This window comes from Notamacropus eugenii, chromosome 4 (assembly GCF_028372415.1).
Source record: "Notamacropus eugenii isolate mMacEug1 chromosome 4, mMacEug1.pri_v2, whole genome shotgun sequence".
Classification (NCBI taxonomy): domain Eukaryota; kingdom Metazoa; phylum Chordata; class Mammalia; order Diprotodontia; family Macropodidae; genus Notamacropus; species Notamacropus eugenii.
This window is the reverse complement of record NC_092875.1, coordinates 73,667,887-73,689,756: the sequence shown is the minus strand read 5'-3', so window position 1 is coordinate 73,689,756 and position 21,870 is coordinate 73,667,887. Positions and strand designations below refer to the sequence as shown.

Here is a 21,870-nt window from a genome sequence, read left to right as displayed (position 1 = left end):
GGTACATGGCACCTATACAAAAATGGACCATGTACTAGGGCATAAAACCTCATAATCCAATGCAAAAAGGCAAAATTATTAAATGCATCCTTTTCAGATCACCATGCAATAAAAATGACATGTAATAAAGGGGCATGGAAAGATAAGACTAAAAATTAATTGGAAACTAAATAATTTAATCCTAAAGAATGAGTGGGTCAACAACAAATCACAGAAACAATCAATAACTTCATTCAAGAGAAAGACAATAATGAGACAACATACCAAAACTTATGGGATGCAGTAAAGCAGTTCTTAGGGGAAGTTTTATATCTCTAAATGCTTACATGAATAAAAGAGAGAAAGAAGAGATCAGTGAATTGGGCATGTAACTAAAAAAACTAGCAAAAGAACAAATTGTGTCTCAACTCACCCCTACGCAGGCCCTTTAGGGTCTCAGACTGAGTTGAATACGAAGGGATCATATCTAAAAAATAAAATTAAGGGGTGAGGGAGAGGAATGTACTGGGAGAGGGAGAAAGAGAGAGGTAAATTATCTCACATAAAAGAGACAAGAAAAAGTTTTTACAGTGGAGGGGAAGAGGGGGGAGGTGAGGAGGAATGAGTGAACTTTACTCTCATTGGATTTGGCTTAAAGAGGTAATAAAATAAACACAACTGGATATGGAAATCTGTTTTACCCTACAGGAAAATGGGGGGAAGGAGATAAGTAAGCGAGGTGGACAATAGAAAAGGGGGCAGATTGGGGGAAGAGTAATCAGAAGCAAACACTTTTGAGGAAAGACAGGATCAAAAGAGAGAATAAATGAGGGGTGGGATAGGATGGAGGGAAATATAATAACATGACTATCATGGAAGTGTTTTGCATGCCTACACATGTATAACCTATATCAAATTGCTCATCTTCTCAATGAGGGTGGGTCCAGGAGGGAGGAAGGGAGAGAATTTGGAACTCAAAGTTTTAAAAAAATGTTAAAACTTGTTTTTATATGCAACTGGAAAATAAGACATACAGGCAATGGAACATAAAAATCTATCTTGCCCTACAGAAAAATAGAAGGGGAAGGGGATGAGAAGAGGGGGAGGGATGGTGATAGAAGGGAGGGCAGATTGGGGGAAAGGGTTATTAGAATGCATGTTGTCTTAGGGTGGGAGAGGAGAGATGGGGAAAAAATTTGGAACTCAAAATCTTGTGGAAGTGAATGTTGAAAACTAAAAATAAATAAATTTTTAAAAAATTGGATGAGTCTTCAAAACTGGGGGAAAATTGAATGTCATAAATGTGGTCACCAAGGAAAAAAAATCCCAGGACGAGATGGATTTACAAGTGAATTCTACCAAATGTTTAAAGAAAATTAATTCTAATATTACATAAATTGTTTGAAAAAAAAAGTAAAGAAGGAGTCCTATTAAATTTCTTTTTTGGCACAAATATGGTCTTTATACCTAAACCTCGGAGGACCAAAACAGAAAAAGAAAACCATAATATAGAAATAAGTTTTGCATGAATTTGCATGTGTAAAGTATCATATTCTCAATTAATGGGGGATGAGCTTCAGGGAGGAGAAGAGTTTGGAACTCAAAATTTTTAAATGAATATTAACTTTAAAAAAAGAGAAAACTATAGACCAATGTCCCTGATAAATATTGGTGCAAAAAGTTGAAATAGAATACTGTCAAGGAGATTTTAATATATCACAATGATAATACTTTATGACCAAGCTAGATTTATACTAGGAATACAAAGCTGATTTAATATTAGGAAAACTGTATGCATGTTTGACTATATCAATTGCAAAAGCAACAAAAAATCATATTATTTTATCAATAGATGCAGAAAAAGCTTTTGACAAATTACAATCCCTATTCCTGTTAAAAATACTAGAAAGCATAGGAAAAAATGGAGGTTTTCTTATGAGGATAAGTAGTATTTCTATAAAACCAAGAGCAAACATTATCTGTAATTGGGATAAAGTAGAAGCCTTTCTAGTAAGGTCAGGAATTTTAGGAAAGATCACCATTATTCAATGTTGTACTAGAAATGCTAGCTATCGAAGTAAGACATGAAAAAGAATAAGCATAGGCAATGAAAAAAATAAAACTATCACTTTTTGCAAATGATATGATAGTTTACTTAGAGAACCAGAGTGTCAATTTTTAAATATCAAAACAACTTAGCAAAGTTGCAGGACATAAAATAAACCCACACAAATCATCAGTATTTCTATATATTGCCAAAACTAGTAAGAAGAGATAGAGAGATTCCATTTAAAATAGCAGCATAAAAAACTTGGGAGTATATCTGCCAAGACAAACAGGAACTATATAAATACAGTTATAAAACACTTTACACAAATAAAGACAGATCTAAACAATTGGAGAAATATTGATTGCTCATGCATAGGCCAAGTTAATGTAATAAAATGACAATACTATTTAATTTACTCACTCAGTACTACACCAATCAAACTACCAAACAATTACATTATAGAGCTAGGGGAAAAAATTTATTTGGAGAGGGAAAAAGGACAGCTAGGTGGAGCAGTGGATAAAGCACCATCCCTGAAGTTAGGAGGACCCAAGTTCAAATACAGCCTCAGACACTTACTAGTTGTAGTTCCCGGTGCAAGTCATTTAACTCCAGTTGCCTCCAAAAATGAAATCAGTAAATCAATGAAAAAAAAAAGTGAAGAGAGCCTAGGAGTCCCAGATCTCAAATTATACTACAAAGCTGTAATCATCACAGTTTGGAATAGAACGGTTGATCAATAGAAGAGATTAGGAATACAATCATATGGAAGCAAAGGACAGGTAGGTGGTGCTGTGGAAAAAACACCAGTCCTGGAATCAGGAAGACCTAAATGCAAATATGACTTCAAACCCTTACTGTGAGATCCTAGGCAAGTCATTTGGCAAATGCCTCAGTTTCCTCATCTGCGAAAAATGGCAGACCACTCCTGTAGCTTTGCCAGGAAAACCCCAAAGGGGTCATGAAGAGTCAGACATGACTGAACAACAAAAATATAGAAGTAAATGACCACAGTAACCTAGTATTTAATAAACTAAAAGATCCCAGGTACTGGAGGAAGAAGTCATTATTTGACAAAAATGGCTGGGAAAGTTGGAAAGGAGTCTAGCAGAAATGAGGTGCAGATCAACATCTCACACTGTATACTAAGATAAGCTCAAAATGGATAGATGATTTAAACATAAAGGGTGGTATAAACAAATTAGATGAACATGTAAGAAATTACTTGTCAGATATCTGGATAGGGGAAAAGTTCATGACTAAACAAGACATAGAAAAGCTCATGGGAAGTAAAATGGATGATTTTGGTTACATAAAATTAACATGTTTTTACACAAACAAAAACTAGAAGAAGATCAAGAAATTGGGGGAAAATCTTTGCACCAATTTCTCTCATAAAGGTCTCATTTTTTTCAGATATAAAGGGAACTGAGATAAATTTATAAGAATAAGAGCCATCCCCTAATTGATAAATGGTCAAAGTAAGGAACAGACAGTTTTTAGAGGAAGAAATCAAAGTTCTCTATCTTTCTATCTACCTAGGAAAATGCTGTAATTACTAGGAAGAAAAATGCAAATTCAAACACCTTTGAGGGACCACCTCATGCCCATTAGACTGATTAACATGACAAAAAAAGAAAATGACAAATGTGGGAGGGAATGTGGAAAATAAAGGAGAAAACGGGAAAATTTGTATGAACTGCTGCAAAGTGAAGTTAACAGAACCAGAAGAATTTATCCAGTGAAACTAAAACTATAAAGATTTAAAGAAAGACTTAGCAACTCTGAACAACACAATGACCCACCACAGTTCCTGTTAAGGAGCTATTTTCTCCAGTTAATTTTTGTACTTCCTTTTCCATTTGACTGATTTTCCCAGTTAGGTTTTGTGTTTCCTTTTCCATTTGACCAACTGTTCCTTTTAGGGAGTTATTTTCTCCAGTTAATTTTTAAACTTCCTTTTCCATTTGTTCAATTTTCCTTTCCATCAGTGGATTCTTTTTTTATAATTTTAAAATCATTGGCCAGTTTTTCTTCTATTTCCTTCTTCAGCTGTTCCAGGAGAGCTGCTTGTGCTTGCAAGAAGTTCATAGTTCCTTCTGAAGTTTCAGATGGAAGTACAGTCTCAGCACTAACCTCTTTGGTATTTGTGTTTTGGTCCTTATCTCTATAGAAAGATTCTATGGTTTTTTCATGCTTATTTTGCTTTTTTTATTCATGATGTTGATTGTGTGTTGTGGCTTCTGGTTCTTTCAGTCAGAAGCTACAGAACTTTGTGTTGAGCTCACGTGTGAAAAAGCTAAGAGCAGGTTTTTGTTTAGTGTTTCCAGATCAGCCCTGGGGTTAGCTTGTTAAGTGTGAGGGAGGGGTGGTCTGGTCACGGGAGATCTCCTCAGCTGAACTGAGGCAAAGGCAAGCTCAGGGGATGGTGGTCCCAGCTGCCCTATTGTCTTCCCATTTCCCCTGGAGTGCTGAGGCACGCCTAGATGCTCATGTGTGTTCCCACCTCTCCTGGGGCTCCTCTCCTGGCGCTGAGGCTTGCCTGGGTCCTAGTGCAAGTTTTCTCTGCTCTGGGTCCTCTGTCCTTCCGGTTTGCCTTGCCACAGTAGGAGGAATCCCCCTTAGCTATTTTCCCTTGCCTCAGGTGTTATGAGACTATTGGCCCCTTCTGCTGTTCCCACTGATCCAGGATTTTTCTGGGGAAATATTTTATGGTTCTTTCACAGTCATCAAGAGGGCAGGAGAGAGCATTTACTGATCACTCTGCCATCCTGGCTCCTGAAGTTCAAGTCGGTGATGTACTGATGTTTAATCTTCAGACTGAAAGTCTCAGGAGATGCTGCGCTGATATCTGGCACTCAGCAGCTCTCACTGGCTCAGCTGGTCTCCTCCCTTCAGTGCTGCTCTGCTGGTTCCTCTTGCTGCTCTCGGTTTCCCGGGGCCCTTCCACTCTGCTGCGCTGGCCACGCTGTGCTGTGTGCTGTGGGCTCACCCCCGCAGAACAGATCCTTCCCGTGGACCTTCCAGTCTGTCCTGGGCTCCAAATCTGCTGCAGTCTGTCTCCCACTGGATTCCGCACCTCCAAAATTTGGTCAGATTCTCCTTTCAGAAGTATCCGAAGAAGTTTGTCCAAGAGCTTAGGTGAGTCATTGCTCTCACTCCGCCATCGTGGCTCTGCCATCTTGGCTCCGTCATCTTGGCTCCGCCATCTTGGCTCCACCCCTCGACCCACCACAGTTCCAAAGGACTTGTGATGAAAAATTCTATCCACCTCTGGAGCAAGAACTGATGGACTCACAGTGCAAAGTGAAACATTTTCCCCCTTTCTTTTTCTTTTATTATTTTTTTCAGAATATGGCTACTACAGAAATTTGTTTTGCATGACTTCGTTTTTGTAGTGAGTTTTATATTTCTTGTCCTCTCAGTGAGCAAGAAAGGGGATAGGGAAGGAAAAGAATCTGGAACTGAAAATAAATTAAATTGAATTTTTTAAAAAAAGGAAAAACTGTAAAGAACAAAATCTGTAAGTTCCTTTGAGAGGAACCTGTTAACTTTTTCTCAGCCTTGATTATGAATGCTCATGTTCATATACATATACATGTGTTCGTTATACAGAAGCAAATTGGACTAGTGAACAGAGAACTTGGCATAGAATCAAGAAGACCTGGGTTCAAGTCTCCCCCACTGACCCCTGGGCAAGTCACAAGGCACTCCCACTGTCCCATTGCAAAGCAAGTGCTGGTCAGCTTGAGTTCCCTAGACCAGTGAAAATTATAGTCCAAAATTGTTAGAGCTGCAAGGGACCTCAGAAACCTGGTTCAATCGCCTCATTTTATACAGAGAAAAATTGAGGCCCAGAGAGGAAGAATGGGTGACTTGTCAAAGTCACACAGGCAGAATCAGAGGCAGAGCTGGAGTTCAGGATCCAAGGCTCCTGGCTCCCTGTTCATAGCACCTTACATGACACTGCTGTCTTTCCAAGATTAGAGGAAAAGGCTCTTCTGGGATTTGAATGAGGGATTTCTCTCACATAACACAAATTGTACATAGCCCTAGACACATCCAGTTTACTTCACCAAGTTTGTATTGAACATTTACTGTGTGCTCAGCACTGGCCTGGGAGACAGAGCCAAATAGTAAAAGATTTGGTCCCTTCCCCAAGGGAGCTCAGTCCAGTTCAAGGAAAAGATTTATGCTCACTACACATGAGGATGAGACAAGACAGTATAATCTGGCAGTATGGAGTAATTGACAGAGCCCTAGCTATAAAGTCAAGATCTTCTCTGAATTCTGTCTCTGCCGTTTATTCCTGATTATTGAGGCACTGGGTAAATCATTATTGAAGGAGGATAGTCTCTAAAGGACCTCCTATGTCTAACATTCTGTGTTCTAAGGGCCCTTCCAGTTCTGACATTCTGTATTCTAAGGGCCTTCTGAGCCCTTAGGGTCTGAGCCCTTAGGTCTAAGGACCCTCCCAGCACTGATATCCCATGTTTCTTCTAGTTCTGTCATTCTCTGTTCTAAGGGCCCTCTCAGCTCTAAATTTAGAATTCTCTTTAGATTGTGAACTCTAGGACTGTTTTTTGCCTCTTTTCATATCCCTGCCCCTTAGCTCAATCCCTGTTTATTTACTGTCTAAATCCTGTGAAAATTGTACAATCAGTGAAGGCTTCAAGGAAGAGTGATTCCAAGGGGGGGGGGGGGGGGGGGTGCTGAAATACTACCATCCTTGCATCCTGCTAGCCCAGGTTTCTCATCTTGTTAGAATTAAGGAGTAGTTTGGTGAAGGCCAAAGGGAAATAACAGACCTCAAACATGCATAGAGAGTTTCAGGAAATGCCAGAGCTGGACACACCCTTAGAAATCAATGAGTCCAAATACCCTCATTTTACAAGTGAGGAAACAGAGGCTTAAGGAATTTAAGCCATTCAGCTAGGAGCTCAGATCTAGTAAGTGACAAAGAAGATGCTCGAACTCAGGTAACCACCCTCCCCCAAACTGCCTACTTTTCTCCACTGCACCATATTACTTTGATTCTAATAGCTACAGATAAACTTTTGTTTCCTTCCTTGATGAGACAGTGCTAGGAGGCACCATGGGACAAGACAAGGTTCACTGGCTCATTGTGATCTGCTTGATCCTTGTCTCCTCCAGGCAAGTCGTCTCAACGTAGAATTCACTCCATTCCCAATGGGTCACAGTCAGGTGGGGTTGTCGTGTATCCAACTCCATGGCCCTGGTCATCATTTCTATTCCTTAGAGGAGACAGGAAAGGAAAAAAAGGATAGAATAATGGGTCAGAAGTTTGGGGGTATGGGAGAGCAATCGCCACCCATCTTCAGGGTTTTTTGTTTTACCTCTCTCACTGTCTACAGTTTTTCCAAAGAAGAACACAGTGAAGGACATCATTGCTGCTACAGTCAGGATAGCCAGCAGAATGGCCCACCAGCGAGTCTAAAGGGAAAACATTCAGATTAAATTTTTTTAAAATCAATACTAATTACTCTCTACATAGTACCTTCAGGTTTGCAAAAGGCTTTTCTCACAATCATCACATGAGATGGATGCTGTAAGTAATATCCCCTGCTAGAGCAGGGAAAAGAACCTAGAAATGAGGCCAAAAGCAGGTTAGCTGTCTCCTGGGAGCCCTTACCTTCATCCAGGCAGACATGTCCTCCAGCTCAATGAAGCCCATGATGGCATTCTTCACTCTGGCCATTGGTCCATCATCATCCACCAGGCGGCAGATGTGAAACCTGTCACAGTAGCCCTGGTGGCCCTTGCATGGTGTGCCTGGGGTGAGTGGGACACGGGTGCCATTGAACTCAGACTTCAGCAGGGAGGATCTGGTGCTGGCGCAGGTACTGGGCTTGCCTGTGGAGGTGGGTGGGGAGCAAAGTTTGTTGAGGTGTCAGCTCCCTGCCCCTTTTCCCTCATTGCCCCATGTTGGAGCTCTCCATGGTACTGAAGAAAGGGCCCCAGACCCTGGAATCTGGAGACCTGGGTCTAGTTCCATCTGTCTCAGATACTATTTAATTGCCATAATAGCTAACATATAGCACCTACTATGTGCCAGACACCACACTAAGCACTTTATAATGATTATCTCATTTGATCCTCACAACCACCCTGGGAGGGAGGTGAAATTATTATCTCCATTTTACAGATGAGGAAACTGAGGCAATCAGGGGTTCAGTGACTTGCCTAGAGTTACATAACTAATCACTATTTGAGGCTAGATTTGAAGTCAGGTCTTGAAGTCAGTTGTCTCCAGGCTCAGTGCTCTGTTCACTGTGCCACCTAACTGTCCCTTGTTCTGTGATATTGGAAAAATCATTTTCCCTTTTTGGGCTTCAGTATCCCCATCTACTTCGTCATCATCACCATCATCATTATTATTAACAACAGCTAGGTGAACTGATGGATAATGTGCTGGGGCCAGAATCAGGAAGACTTGGGTTCAAATCCAGTCTCAGACACTTACTAGATGTTTGTCCCTGGGTAAGCGACTGAACCTGTTTGCCTCAGTTTCCTCATCTGTAAAACGGGACTAATAGCACTCCCCCACTCTGACTCCACCTTGGTTGTTGTGAGGATCAAATGAGATAATATCTGTAAAATACTTAGTACAGTGCCTGGCACATAGTAAGCCCTATGTAAATGTTAGCTATTTTTATTTTTAAAAGTAGACCCAAGTGCAGATACAAGCTCATCCATGTTCATCCATAATTCCTATATAATTTCTCATTTTCTTAAATCATAGAAGACCTATTCAATGCACTGAAGGCTTGGGGGTTTTTTAATAAAAACCTTTCTGTTCATCATTTCTTGTAGCACAATAATATTCCACTACATTCATATACCACAACTTGGTCAGCAGTTCCTCAATTGATGGGCATCCTCTTGATTTCCAGTTCTTGGCCACCACAAAGAGAGTTGTTATAAATATTTTTGTACATGTGGGGCCCTTTTCCATTTTTATGATTTCTTTGGTATACAATCCTAGAAATGATATTGCTGAGTCAAAGGGTATGCACATTTTTGTAGCCCTTTGGGCATGGTTCCAAATTGCTCTCCTGAATGGTTGGATCAGCTCACAGCTCCATCAACAATTCAGAAGAGGCCTGGAAGGACTTAAATGAACTGATGCTGAGTGAAAGGAACAGAACCAGGAGAACTTTGTGCACAGCAACAACTACAGTGTGAGAGGAATTTTTGTGGTAGACTTAGAACTGCACAGCAATACAAGGACCTAAAAAATCCCCAATGGACTCTTGAGGCAAAATGTCTTCTACATCCAGGGAAAGAAGTATGGAACTGGATCACAGAACAAAGCAGATCATTTTCTCTTGTGTTACATTTTGTTTTCATAGTTTCTTCCATTCATTTTAATTCCTCTATGCAACATGACAAAAATGAAAATGTATTTAATAAGAATGTATGTGTAGAACCTATATAAGATTGCATGCCATCTCATGGAGGGAAGGGGAGGGGGAAAAATCTAAGATATATGGAATTGATTGTAGAAAACTGAAAAGAAATTAATAAATAAACTAAAAACCTTTTGTGGATGCCACCTCCACATTGAGCCTGTCCAGCCATCATCCCACCCTTTTGTTCCATGCTTGGGCCTTTAGTCATCTCTCTCCTTGATGGCTATCTTTCACAGCACTTTGCTAATGCATCCTCCTCATACCCACTATCCCAAGGCTCTCTGAGGCTCACAAATAGCCTTTTCCAAGACAGCTCTGTGAGGGGGATTTTGAAAATATCACGATTCCCATTTTAAGTTGGGGAAAACAAGGTCCAGAGCTCACAAGGAACCAGCCATGCAGCTAGTACTGGGGTGGAGTGGGGTAGAATTCAACACCAGGTTTCCTCCTTCTAATATCCTGAACTCTTTTCTCTCTTCCCTCCTACAGCTCTAGGACTCCTGTGATTACAGAGTGTTCCCAAATCTATTTTTATTAGACGAGGCCCTTCCTTTGTATTCATCCTTTGTTATCAGTCCATATTTCCACCGTCTGCATGGGTGCTTTTAAAATTGGAGCTGGTCTGATGAGTTCTTAGAGAGCCGAGAAATGAAATGACTTGTTCAGGGCAGTCCAAGGCAGAGCTGGGATCTGAGATGAGGGCTTCCACTACTAAATCTTGCACTAAACTTCCTCAAAGGTCTCTCCCACGTCTAAGATTCTACCTGGTCCTATTCTATACATCCTCTCCCACATCCCCATCTCATATCCTTCCCTTTGATGCATCCATTCAGCTTCTCAGTTCCTGAGGGGCTATAATGGCAAGAGGTCAGTAGGTGAGTAAGGGGTAGAAGCCCTGAGGTCAGTACAGATGTCCCCTCCTCCCCTGACTCTCCTCCACTGAATATTGGTTTCACCCCCAACCCTCGACCTCTGTGGGAAGGAATGGGGTCACACCTAGAAGGAAGGAGGTCCTCTTTGGTCAGTTAGACTACTGTGGGAGTCTTAGTTCTCATAGCTTTCAAAGCCCTTATAATGTTTAAAAATAATGATTTTATGAGGAAAGCTTTGCTGGTACTACTGTTGCCACTTTACGAAGGAGGAGAGAAGAAGTGATTGTCATACAGCAAGCTGCTAAGTGGGGCCGAGGTTTGATCTCCTTTGTCCAAATCCAGAGCTCCCTCCACTCTACCCCCAGGGCCCTATTGGAGAGAGGCTATGCCATTCTGCCCAGCAGGTACCTGGCTTCTGGCAGCAAAGGTGGCACTGTTCCCATGGGGAGCTGCTGACACATTCACAGGGCTCCAAGCCATGGCTGAGACACAAGGAGCCTCTGCAGCTCTGTGGAAATAGAAGATGATAGGAGTGAGAGTTGGTAGAGACCTCAGGGATCTAGTTCATTCTACAGTAAGGGAAAAGGAACCTCAGAGACAGGAATTGGCTTGCCTAAGGTCATACAGTAACAGAGGAAGAATTCAGACCTGCCCTCAAACTCCAGATTATATATCTAGTTCCTTATATAATATCACAATTGAAGTGTTAAACCAAGGGGCTTCTTAGTTAATGCCAAACCATCAAGTCCAAACCCCTCAGCCTAGAATACAATTTCTGGATTTCTGGTCTTTTAGTCTACATGAGCCTTGTCTTCTATATATGATGATGTTTCCCAAGAGCAGAGCCCCGGGTCTTCTCCTCCTCTGTCACCTACCCAGCATTGTCTGCCCATGTTGTACCTTGAGAAGGGATTCCGAAAAGTCTTGTTGAATTGAATTGGACTTGGAGGAGGAGAGTGTAGCAAAGAGAGGGAACAGTAGCCATTGGAATACTATTTCTGATGACAGCACAAAATCAAAGTCTCAGAGTTGGAAGGAACTTCAGAGGTCAAATGGACATGAGTCCTCACTATACCCAAGTGGTTATCTCACCCTTGCTTAAATACCTCCAATAAGGAAAATCTATTCTACGCTCCCCACTCCACTTTTGGAAACATCCCATTGCAAAAAATGACTTCCTCTTTGTACTTTCCACCCTTAGTCCCTCCCTAATCCCTCTACGGGTGTAATAATCCTTCATCAGGTGCTTAAAGATGGCTATCTTCTGCTGGCCTCCAAGGTAAAGCCCTCCAGTTTTTTAGCCTAACTCACAGAACATGAACTTTGACGACTCCTATCATTCTGGTCACCTTCTTCAGGGTGCTCTCTGACTTATGATTGAAAGGTCAAATAATTTGTCCAGTGTCACACAACCAATATATGTCAGATGTTGGACTTCAACCTAGGTTTTCCTAGTTCTCTTCTGTTTGGCACTTAAAGTCCTTCACCACCTGGTCCTAACCTACCTTTCTCGACATATTATACATTATTTCCCTTCATATGCTCCGTAGTCTAGCCAAACTGGTCTTCTCATGCACAATGTTCCATCTCCAATTTTCCTTCCTTTGAACTGGCTGTCCGCCATGCCTAGATGCACTCTCTTTTTATATCTGCTTCTAAGAATATCTTCTTCCTTTCAACACTCACCTTGAGTACCCCCTCTGCAGGAAGACTTTCCTCAGCTCCCCTTGCCCTTCCTCCCAAAACAATCTTGGGTTTTTTGTATATATGTTCTGTATATATGTACTTATTATCTCCCCGCTTAACACTATGAGCTCCTGGAAGGCAAGGACTGGTTCATTTTTGTCTCTGCATACCCAATACTTAGCACAGTAGATGGAATGTTGTATATATGGAACTGCACTAGATCCCAGAGTTCTGAGATGAGAATAAGGTATAAGAAGACTGGAAAGGGAGGAAGGGGCCAGCTTATAAGGGGATTTAAATGTCAACCAGGATTTTATACTTGATCCCAGAGGTAAGAGAGATCTTAAATACTTGCTGACATTGTTTGATTGAAGAGAAGGATTCTAAAAAGCAGAGAGGAGAAGGGAATACATTCTCACTACAAGAGACAGTCTGTGAAAAGTGTTGCTATTTGTTATTCGGTCATGTCTGACTCTTCATGATCCCATGGACTATAGCACACCAAGTCTTTCTATCCTGTACTGTCTCCTGTCTAAGCTCATGTTCATTGTTTCCATGACACTATCCATCTCATTCTCTGCCACCCCCTTTTTCTTTTCCTTTCAATCTTTTCTAACATCAGGGTCTTTTCCAATGAGTCCTTTCTTCTCATTATATGGCCAAAGTATTTAAGTTTTACTTTAAGTATTTGACCTTTCAGTGGATAGCCTGAATTAATTCCTTAAGTATTGCCTGATTTCATCTCCTTGCTGTCCAAGAGACTCTCAGAAGTCTTCTTCAGCTCCACAATTTAAAAGCGTCACTTCTACAGTGTTCAGATTTCCTTATAGTCCAACTCACAGCCATAAATAGCCATTGAGAAAAACCATAATTTTGACTATATGGACCTTTGTCAGCAAGCTAATGTCTCTGCTTTTTAGTAAATGGTCCAGATTTGCCATAGCTTTCCTTCCAATGAGTTTGTTTTAATTTCATGGCTGCAGCTGCTGTCTACAGTGATCTTTGAGCCCAAGAATATAAAATCTGACACAGCTTCCATTTCTTCTCCCCCTATTTGCCAGGAAATGATGAGACCAGTTGCCAAGATCTTAGTTCTTTTTATGTTAAGCTTCAAGCCAGATTTTACACTCTCCTCTCTTACCCTCATCAAGAGGCTTCTTAATTCCTCTTCACTTTCTGCCATCAGAATGGTATCATCTGCATATCTGAGATTATTGATATTTTTCCTGGCATCTTAATTCTGGTTTTTGATTTGCCCAGTCTGGCATTTCACATGATGTAGTCTGCATAAAAGTTGAATAAATAATGTGACAATATGCAGTCTTGCTGTACTCCTTTCCCAATCTTAAACTAATCAGTTGTTACATGTTAGGTTCTGTTTCTTCTTGGTCCCTCAGGAGAAAAGTAAGATGATCTGGTACTCCCATTTCTCTGAGAACTTGCCACATTTTGTTGTGATCTACATAGTTATAGGCTTTGGTGTAGTCAATGAATCAGCACTTTTGCCTTAACATTACGGCTTTCCCCATCACAGTTTCAGTATATTGTGGGTTGTCATAAGAAATTAAAAAGGAATTTTTGGGGAGTTGTGCAGAAGCTGCAGATGACATATAAAGGCCAGCAGAAAACATATACTTAACTCAAAATTTACAATAAAGTACCCCATAAAAAAAAGAAAAAATTCTCTAGTATGACAGGAGGGTCAAAAAATTTTACAAGGATTTTCCAGATCACAGGGATACCACACTCCTAACCCCCACGATGTGGAAGGGATAACTGTAGGATGTTTTTCTGGAACTCTCTTGCTTTCTCCATAATTCAGCAAATGTTGGCAATTTGGTCTCTCATTCCTCTGCCTCTTTGAAAACCAGCCTGTTCTTCTGGTAATTCTCAGCTGACATATCACTGAAGACTAGCTTGCAGAATCTTAAGCATAATCTTGGTGGAATGTGAAATAAATACAATTTCTTAATGATTTGAACATTCCTTGGCATTGCCCTGCTTTAGAATTGGGGTGCAAACTGATCTTTTCCAATCTAGTGGCTACTGTTGAGTTTTCCAAATTTGATGGCATATTGAGTGCAACACTTTAACAGCATCATCTTTTAGGGTGTTAAATAAGCTCAGCAGGAAATCTATCACGTCCATTGGCCTTATTGTTAACAATACTTCCTAATAGCATTCCTTCAGGATGTCTGGCTCTATATCGGAAACCACATTATTGGGGTTATAATAGTTATCTTGTTTTTAAGATCTTTCTTGTATAGTTCTTTTGAGTATTCTGGCCACCTCTTAATCTTTCCTACTTCAGTTAAGTTCTTACCATTTTTGTCTTTTGTCATGCCCATTTTTTGCATGAAAGTTCCCTTGAAATCTCTAATTTTCTTGAAGAGAACTCTTGTCTTTCTCATTCTATTGTTTTCTTCTATTTCTTTGTATTGCTCTCTTAAGAAAACCTTCCTATCTTGCCTTGCAATTCTCTAGAATTCTGCATTCTGTTGTGTGTATTTTTCCTTTTCTCCTTTATCTTTCACTTTCCATCTTTCCTCAGCTATTTGTAAAGCCTCATCAGACATATGTTTTGCTTCCTTGCTCTTCTTCTTCTTTGGAATGCTTTTTGTTGCTTTTTCCTGTACAATATTTTGAACTTTTATCTACAGTTCTTAAGGCACTCTTATCTACCAGATCTAATCTCTCAAATCTATTAATCTCTCCACTTCATATTCATAAGGGATGTTATTTAGGTCATACCTATATAGTCTGACACAGGGCAGCTAGGTGGCACAGTGGCTAGAGTGCTGGGACTGGAGTCAGGAAGACTCATGTCCCTGAGTTCAAATCTGCCCTAAGATACTTACTAGCTGTGTGACCTTGGGCAAGTCACTTGACCCTATTTGCCTTAGTTTCCTTATCTCTAAAACGAGCTGGAGAAAGAAGTGACAAACCACTCCAATATCTTTGCCAGGAAAACCCTAAATGAGGTCACAAAGAATGAGATACAAGGTATGACTGAAATGACCAAACAGCAATATAGTCTGATGGTTTCCCCTACTTTCCTCAATTTAAATCTGAATTTTGCAATAAGAAGCTCATGATCTGAGCCACAGTCATCTCCAGGTCTTGTTTTAACAGACTGTATGGAGCTTGTTCATCTTTGATTGCAAAGTATCTATCTGATTTCAATATTGACCATCTGGTGATGTCCATGTGTAAAGTGGCTTTTAGGACTGCTGAAAAAGAGAGAGTGCTGTGACCAACAAGTTATCTCTGCTCTGCTTCATTTTGTACTCCAAGGCCAAAACTCACCTATTATTCCAATTATCTTGATTTGTTACTTTAGTATTCTAATCTCCTATGATGAAGGTAACATTTTTTCTTAGTTTTATTTCTAGATGTTGTAGGACTTTATATAATCTCCTTTTCCAGTGGATCACCTTTTGTCAGAACTTTCCACTATGACCTGTCTATCTTGGATTATCCTGCATAGCACAGCTCATAGTTCATTGGACATTGAGCTATGAAAGCCCTTCTGCCATGACAAGGCAGTAATGGGTGGAGGAGGGAGGTGAGGATGGGTGGGGGAAAGGGAGTAAAGGGAAGGGTCTGTGTAAAGGAGAAGACAAGACCTAGAAGTAATAATGTGACTGTAATGCAAGTGGAGGAAGAAAATGTAACAAGATGGCAGCCCAGTTGTGAAGAGCCTTACACCCAAGTGATACAATAGCTAGAGAGCGGGGCCTGTATGACACTGGGCAAGTTCATTTCACCTCTGTTTGCCTCAGTTTCATCTGTGAATTGGGAACATAAGTAGTCCTTACCTACTCAGAGATGTTGTGATGACCAGATGACATATTATCTGTGAAGTGCTTAGTATGGTCCCTGGCACATAGTAAGTGGTTAATAAATTCTTATTTCCTTCCTTCCGGGTGGAGAAGTTTATATTTTGTCATTCAAATAACAGGAATCCACTTAACATTCTTGAGCAAAGGAGTGATATGGTGCATTAAGATTATTTTAGCAGATAGATGGTAAAGCTAGATTAGAGGAGGAAGAATACAGAAAGGAAGATAAATCTACTACAAAGTTAATACCAGACTCACCCCATCAAGGCAGATCTGAGCTCCCATAAGACATGGAGTAAAGTTGGCTTTGGCTACAGGGGCAGGGCAGTAGGCAGTGTTTCCCAGGCAGGTGCTTCCCCAAAGGCATTCTGTCTCTGATTGGCACAACTTCCCCACTGAGAAATATTTGCAATCTGGGCTACAGCAGGGGCCTTGACTGGGACTGAAAAATGAAATATATCCCTTTGTTACCCAGGGTCCAGGTCCAAGCCCTGCTAAAGCCAGCCCTAGAGCTAGAGGCCCTGAGCAGCTGGGAGCCCAGGAATATTTCATTATTTCATGGACCACAATTTATTTAGCCAGTCCCCAACGGGTGTGCACCTACTTTGTTTCCAATTCTTTGCTCTTTTTTTCCGTTTGTTACATTTTGTGTTCCAAACTGTTTCCCTCCTTCCCCCTCTTTTCACCCCACACTAGAGAAGGTCAACCTTTGATACAGATTTTTTGGCACAGATGTTTTCACACATACATATGTACATATATGTATATAAAATGATACTATGCCTACTTCTATTTATCAGTTCTTTCTCTGGAGGTGGATAGCACCTTCCTTCATCTAGGTCCTTTGTAATTGATTTGAGTATAATACTCAGAATAACTTAGTCATTCATAGTTATTCTCCAAACAATATTGCTGTTACAGTATACGACATTCTCTTGCTTCTGCTCATTTCACTCTTCATTCTTTCATATAAATCTTTCCACATTTTTCTAAAATCAACCAGCTCATCATCTCTCACAGAACTACAGTATTCTATCACAATCATATACCACAACTTGTTTAGCTGTTCTCCAATTGATGAGCATCCTTCAATTTCCAGTTCTTTGCTACCACACAGAGAGCTGCTATAAATATTTTAGAACATGTAGGTTCTTTTCCTTTTTTCCTGATCACCTTGGGAAAGAGACCTAATAGTGGTATTGTTGGGCCAAAGGGCATACACAGTTTTATAACTCTTTGGGCATAATTCCAGACTGTTTTCCAAAATGGCTGGATCAGTTCCATTAACAGTGCTTTATTCCAATTTTTCCATATTCCCTCCAACATTTGTCATTTTCTCCTTCTATCATTTTAGCCCATCTGATAAGTGTGAGATGATATATCAAAGTTGTTTTAATTTATATTTCTCTAATCAATAATGATTTAGAGCATTTTTCACATGACTGTGTAACTTTGAATTTATCAAAAACTATTCATATCTTTTGATCATTTATTATTTGGGAAATGATGCATATTCTCAGGATTTTGACAAACTTCTCTACATATTTGAGAAATAAGGTCTTGATTCAAGAAACTGTCTATAAAATTCCTCCCTCCATTTTTCCTTCTAATCTTGGTTACATTGGTTTTATTTGTACAAAACCATTTTTAATTTAATGTAATCAAAATTATTCTTTTGTGTCTTATAATGATCTCTATCTCTTGTTTATTCACAAATTCTTCTCCTGTCCATAAATCTGATAGGTAACATATTCCATGTTCTTCTAATTTATTTACGATATGTCCTTTTATATTTAGGTCATGTATTCATTTAGACCTTATATTGGAAAATGGTATAAGATACTCAGTGATGTCTATACCCAATTTCTGCCAGACTGCTTTCTATTTTTCCAAGAAATGTTTTACGAAATACCAAATTCTTATCCCACAAACTTGAACCTCTACACTTGTCAAACACAAGGTTACTATAATAATTTACTACCGTATATTGTATATCTACTCTGTTCCATTGATCCACCTTTCTATTTCTTAGCCAGTACCAGATAGTTTAAAAGTGAGGAAACTGAGGCTCAGAGACATTAGATATCAGAGAGAGGTTTGGATCTCAGGTCTCTTGACTCTTAATTCCAGCACTTGACTACAAGCTGACTAAATCAACCCCAAGATCTCTTCCACTGCAGACGGCTCCTATCATTTTGCAAAATCATCTAGTGTGGAGAAGCATATTTAAAAATCTCCTTTTTAGTAAAACTGAAAATATTAAGAAATAATATTTTCTCTGATCTAAAAGACTTTTCTGAACTTGCGTTCTTTGGGAAACTGGGTGCTAGGTAGAAGAAAGAACGATGTTTTCTAAGGAAATGTGTTAAGGATAGATACTGCATTTGAGCCAAGAGGACCACTGGTCTTTGTCTGGTCCTTGCCTTCCCCATCCCTGGAATGGGCGGCCAATGACCAACCCAAGGGAAGTACCTTCTATTCCATTCAAAGGGAAGTAACCCTATTCTATCATTCAGAAGAGATTCACCATGTTCAGCTGAGGGAGGACTCTCTTTAAATCTTTGAGGGGAGTGGTCCAGGAAGGAACTGCACAGTGCCTATTATGGGTTATTAACTTCAAACTCTATTTTCCCATATTACAGTCTTTTCCTTGTTCAAGATTCCTATACATGTTAACTCAGATTAGCTTGGGGTAGAGTCATGTCCAAGGCATGAGAGGACTAACTAAGTTTGTACATTCTTCTCTCGAGGCTAGAAATGTTTGGATATTAGAAAATGTTAATATTTGTCAAGTTCTTAGCACAGTGCTTCGCCCATAGTAAAATACTTTTATAAATGTTAGCTATTATTATTAGCAGTGAGGTGGCGCTATAGTGGATAGAATGCCAGGCCTAGAGTCAGGAAGATGAGTCTTCCTGAGTTCTAATCTGGCCTCAGACACTTTCTAGCTATGTGACCTTGGACAAGTCACTTAACCCTATTTGCTTTATTTCCTCATTTGTAAAATGAGTTTGAGAAGGAAAGACAAAGACAAACCACTCCAGAATCTCTGCCAAGAAAATCCCAAATAGGGTCATAAAGAATCAGACACAAGTGAATAACAATTATTATAATTACTATTACATAAAATTGTTTCTGGCAGACTTATGCCTAAAATGCAAAGCACAATATTAAAGGCTTTTATCTTCATTTGACAAAAGGTAAAAAGTGAAGCCCAGGAATGGGAAGGGAGTTGCCTGAGGTTACCCAGCAATGACAGAACAGAGATCAGAACACAATTCTGGACTTTTTGCCTAGGGATCTTTCTTCTCTACAATGAAGACTGGGATGGATAGATGGATGGATGAGGGACGGAAGGTGAGGCAGGCACATCAGCGTTACTACTCTGCTATAGAGTTGGCAGCTAAAGGGTAGCCATGCCCAGGATGCGCTAGGCTCCTACCTGCACTGCACTCCTGCCTTCAGCCGGCAGCGGAGCCCCTCTGTCTCAGAGGCAGCATAGCAGCAGGGGTCTGTGGAGTTGTCCCCAACATCACACTCCTCTCCAGTGTCCAGTACATGGTTTCCACAGATGGGCCGGTCACTTTCTGGGAAACAAAGCAGATGAGGGGTGGGAATGGTAGACAGAGTGGGAAGAGGGCAGAGAGGTTGCTCTTTGGGCCATACCTGCCATACCATTAGGACAGGTAGGTGACAGTGGATAGAGTGCTGGGCCTGTAGTCAGGAGGACTTGAGTTCAAATCCAGCTTCAGACACATAATAGCTACATGATTCTGGGCAAGTCACTGAACTACTGTTTGCCTCAGTTTCCTCATATGTAAAATGGGAATAATAATAGCACCAACTCCTAAGGTGGTTGTGAGGATCAAATGAGATAACAGTCATGAAGTCTTTAGCACACAGCAGGCACTTTATAAGTGTTAGCTGTAGCTGTTATTATACCTCTATTAATTAAGTTCCTTTCACAAGATTTAAAACTGACCTCCATCCAAGACCCACTTAGGGTCTTAGAGACCTACTAGCATGGGTGCAGAGGTCCTTTGAGAACCAATGTAGGGATGCTGGGGAGAAGAGAGGACTCAGTGTTTTTAGATAAGGTTCTCACTGACCTTGGAATCCTTCCCGGTCCTCTTGACTTCTTTCCTATTATGCTCAGGAATAATATAAAGGCCAGTTAAAGACCACCAGTCCAGAGGACATCTATAAGTGGTCTCCTCCTGAGAGCTGGCATCAGCATCTGCTGCCTTCCTGATTCCACAAGGCCTTGTCCTGAATCACTGACTGCTCACAGGAGATGCTCCAATCCAGCTGCCCTGCTTACCCACAAAACACTGATCCTTCTTGGCTCGGAGGGTCTTCCCAATGAAGGCTGTGCTGCAGGGAGAGAACCTGTCATTGTTGGGCTGGTCACCATCGGTGGCATGGGCAAACATTAGGAAGTTCCCGTGGGTGGTATCCATGCTGAAGCGGGCACACTGCTGGCTCTCATCATGCTGAAATGGTGGCACACATTTCCATATTTAGTTCAAAAGAACAAGTTCCCTCATTCTCCTAATCCTCAACACAGCTCCTGCCGATGGGGATCACCCACCAAGGGTTCCCCTTTCATCTCTTGCCACAGACAAAATAAGACACAATCTCCAAACCTATTTTGAGAACAATCCTTGCCCACTTTACCGCAGAGGATTGTTCCCTATGAGGAAAAGGTACTTTTAGTCATTCCCTTCGATGCCCTCCCCACTCATCTCTGTAATCTAAAAGTACTCTAGTCTCCAAAGAGAAGAGTCTTATGCAAATGCCCACACTTGAACCTACTTGCTCCTATCTCCTTCACAGAGTTTTCCCCAACTTCTCCATTCCACACAGGAATGAGTAAATGCTTGGCACACTGGAATGAGTAAATTCTTGATGCTTATCCCTCCCTTCTCTCAGTTCATCACAGAATTCTAAAATCCCCCAAATTAGAAAGGGCCTCAGAAAGTAGCCCATTTTGTTGTTCAGTTATTTTTTAGTCACATCTCATTCTTTATGACCCCATTAGGGGTTTTCTTGGCCATGGGAAACTGGATGGATACTTGGCAATGGATACCGGAATGGGTCATTTCCCTTCTCCAGCTCATTTTACAGATGAGCAAAATGAGGCAAAGAGGGTTAAGTGACTTGCCCAGGGTCATACAATAAGTGTCTGAGGCCAGATTTGAACTCAAGAAAATGAATCTTACTGACTTCGGACCTAGCCCTCTATCCACTGCACCACCTAGCTACAAAGTGCTTTATAAATATCTCATTTGATCCTCACAATAATCCTGGAAGGTGGGTGCTGTTATTATCATTTTACAGCTGAGGAAACTGAGACTGAGAGAAATTAAGTGTTAAGGTTAAGCTCAGGGTCACAAAATTAGGAACACAACTTGTATTGTCCTGACCCCAAGTCCAGCACTATCTGTTGTACTGAGCCAGAATCTCCTCACCAGCCCCTTGGCAAATCAGAATCTGGTCTTTGCTTGAAGGCCTTTGGTGATGACAAACCCAGTTACAGCCCAGAGGACTACTTGTTTTAGAATCACAGGACCTGGGTTCAAATCCCACTTTGGCTACCAGACATGGGGATCTGCCTGTGTGAATGCATGGAGGCAAAAGATGGAATGACAAGTTTAGGGAGCAGCTAACAAGATGCTACAGAAAGGGGAGTGCATGAAGAAGAATACCATGAGAGAAGGATGGAAAAGAAGGATGTAACTGATTTGGAGCAGGGGTTTTAAATGCTAGGTGAGGGGTTTGTACTTTGTCTTAGAGGCAATAGGGACCCACTCAAGACTCTTGACATGATCACACCTTTGGAAAATTATTTTGGCAACTGTAGGAACCAGTTGGAGGAAGGAGAAACTGAAGGCTCTAGGGAGATCAATTAGGATGCTATTGCAATAGTCCAGGTGAGAGGTTCTCTATAGGTCCTAATAATAAATAATGCTGCTGCTGGTAGTTTATAAAATAGTTCAATTTTTCCA

General features: G+C 40.7%; 1 protein-coding gene across 1 annotated transcript in view; it reads right to left on the bottom strand.

The window, feature by feature from the left end:
- Nucleotides 1–1,686: 1,686 nt before the first annotated feature.
- The window catches only part of LOC140499919 (disintegrin and metalloproteinase domain-containing protein 10-like), a 58,332-nt gene continuing 38,148 nt past the window's right edge, over nt 1,687–21,870 (bottom strand). Inside the window, exons 10-16 of the mRNA XM_072601911.1 lie at nt 20,184–20,355; nt 19,305–19,449; nt 16,121–16,304; nt 10,743–10,842; nt 7,683–7,903; nt 7,387–7,483; nt 1,687–7,284 (exon numbers count right to left, since the gene is read on the bottom strand). Of these exons, the coding sequence (XP_072458012.1) occupies nt 7,142–7,284; nt 7,387–7,483; nt 7,683–7,903; nt 10,743–10,842; nt 16,121–16,304; nt 19,305–19,449; nt 20,184–20,355 (1,062 nt within the window). The 3' untranslated portion in view covers nt 1,687–7,141. The remainder of the gene's footprint in view (nt 7,285–7,386; nt 7,484–7,682; nt 7,904–10,742; nt 10,843–16,120; nt 16,305–19,304; nt 19,450–20,183; nt 20,356–21,870) is intronic.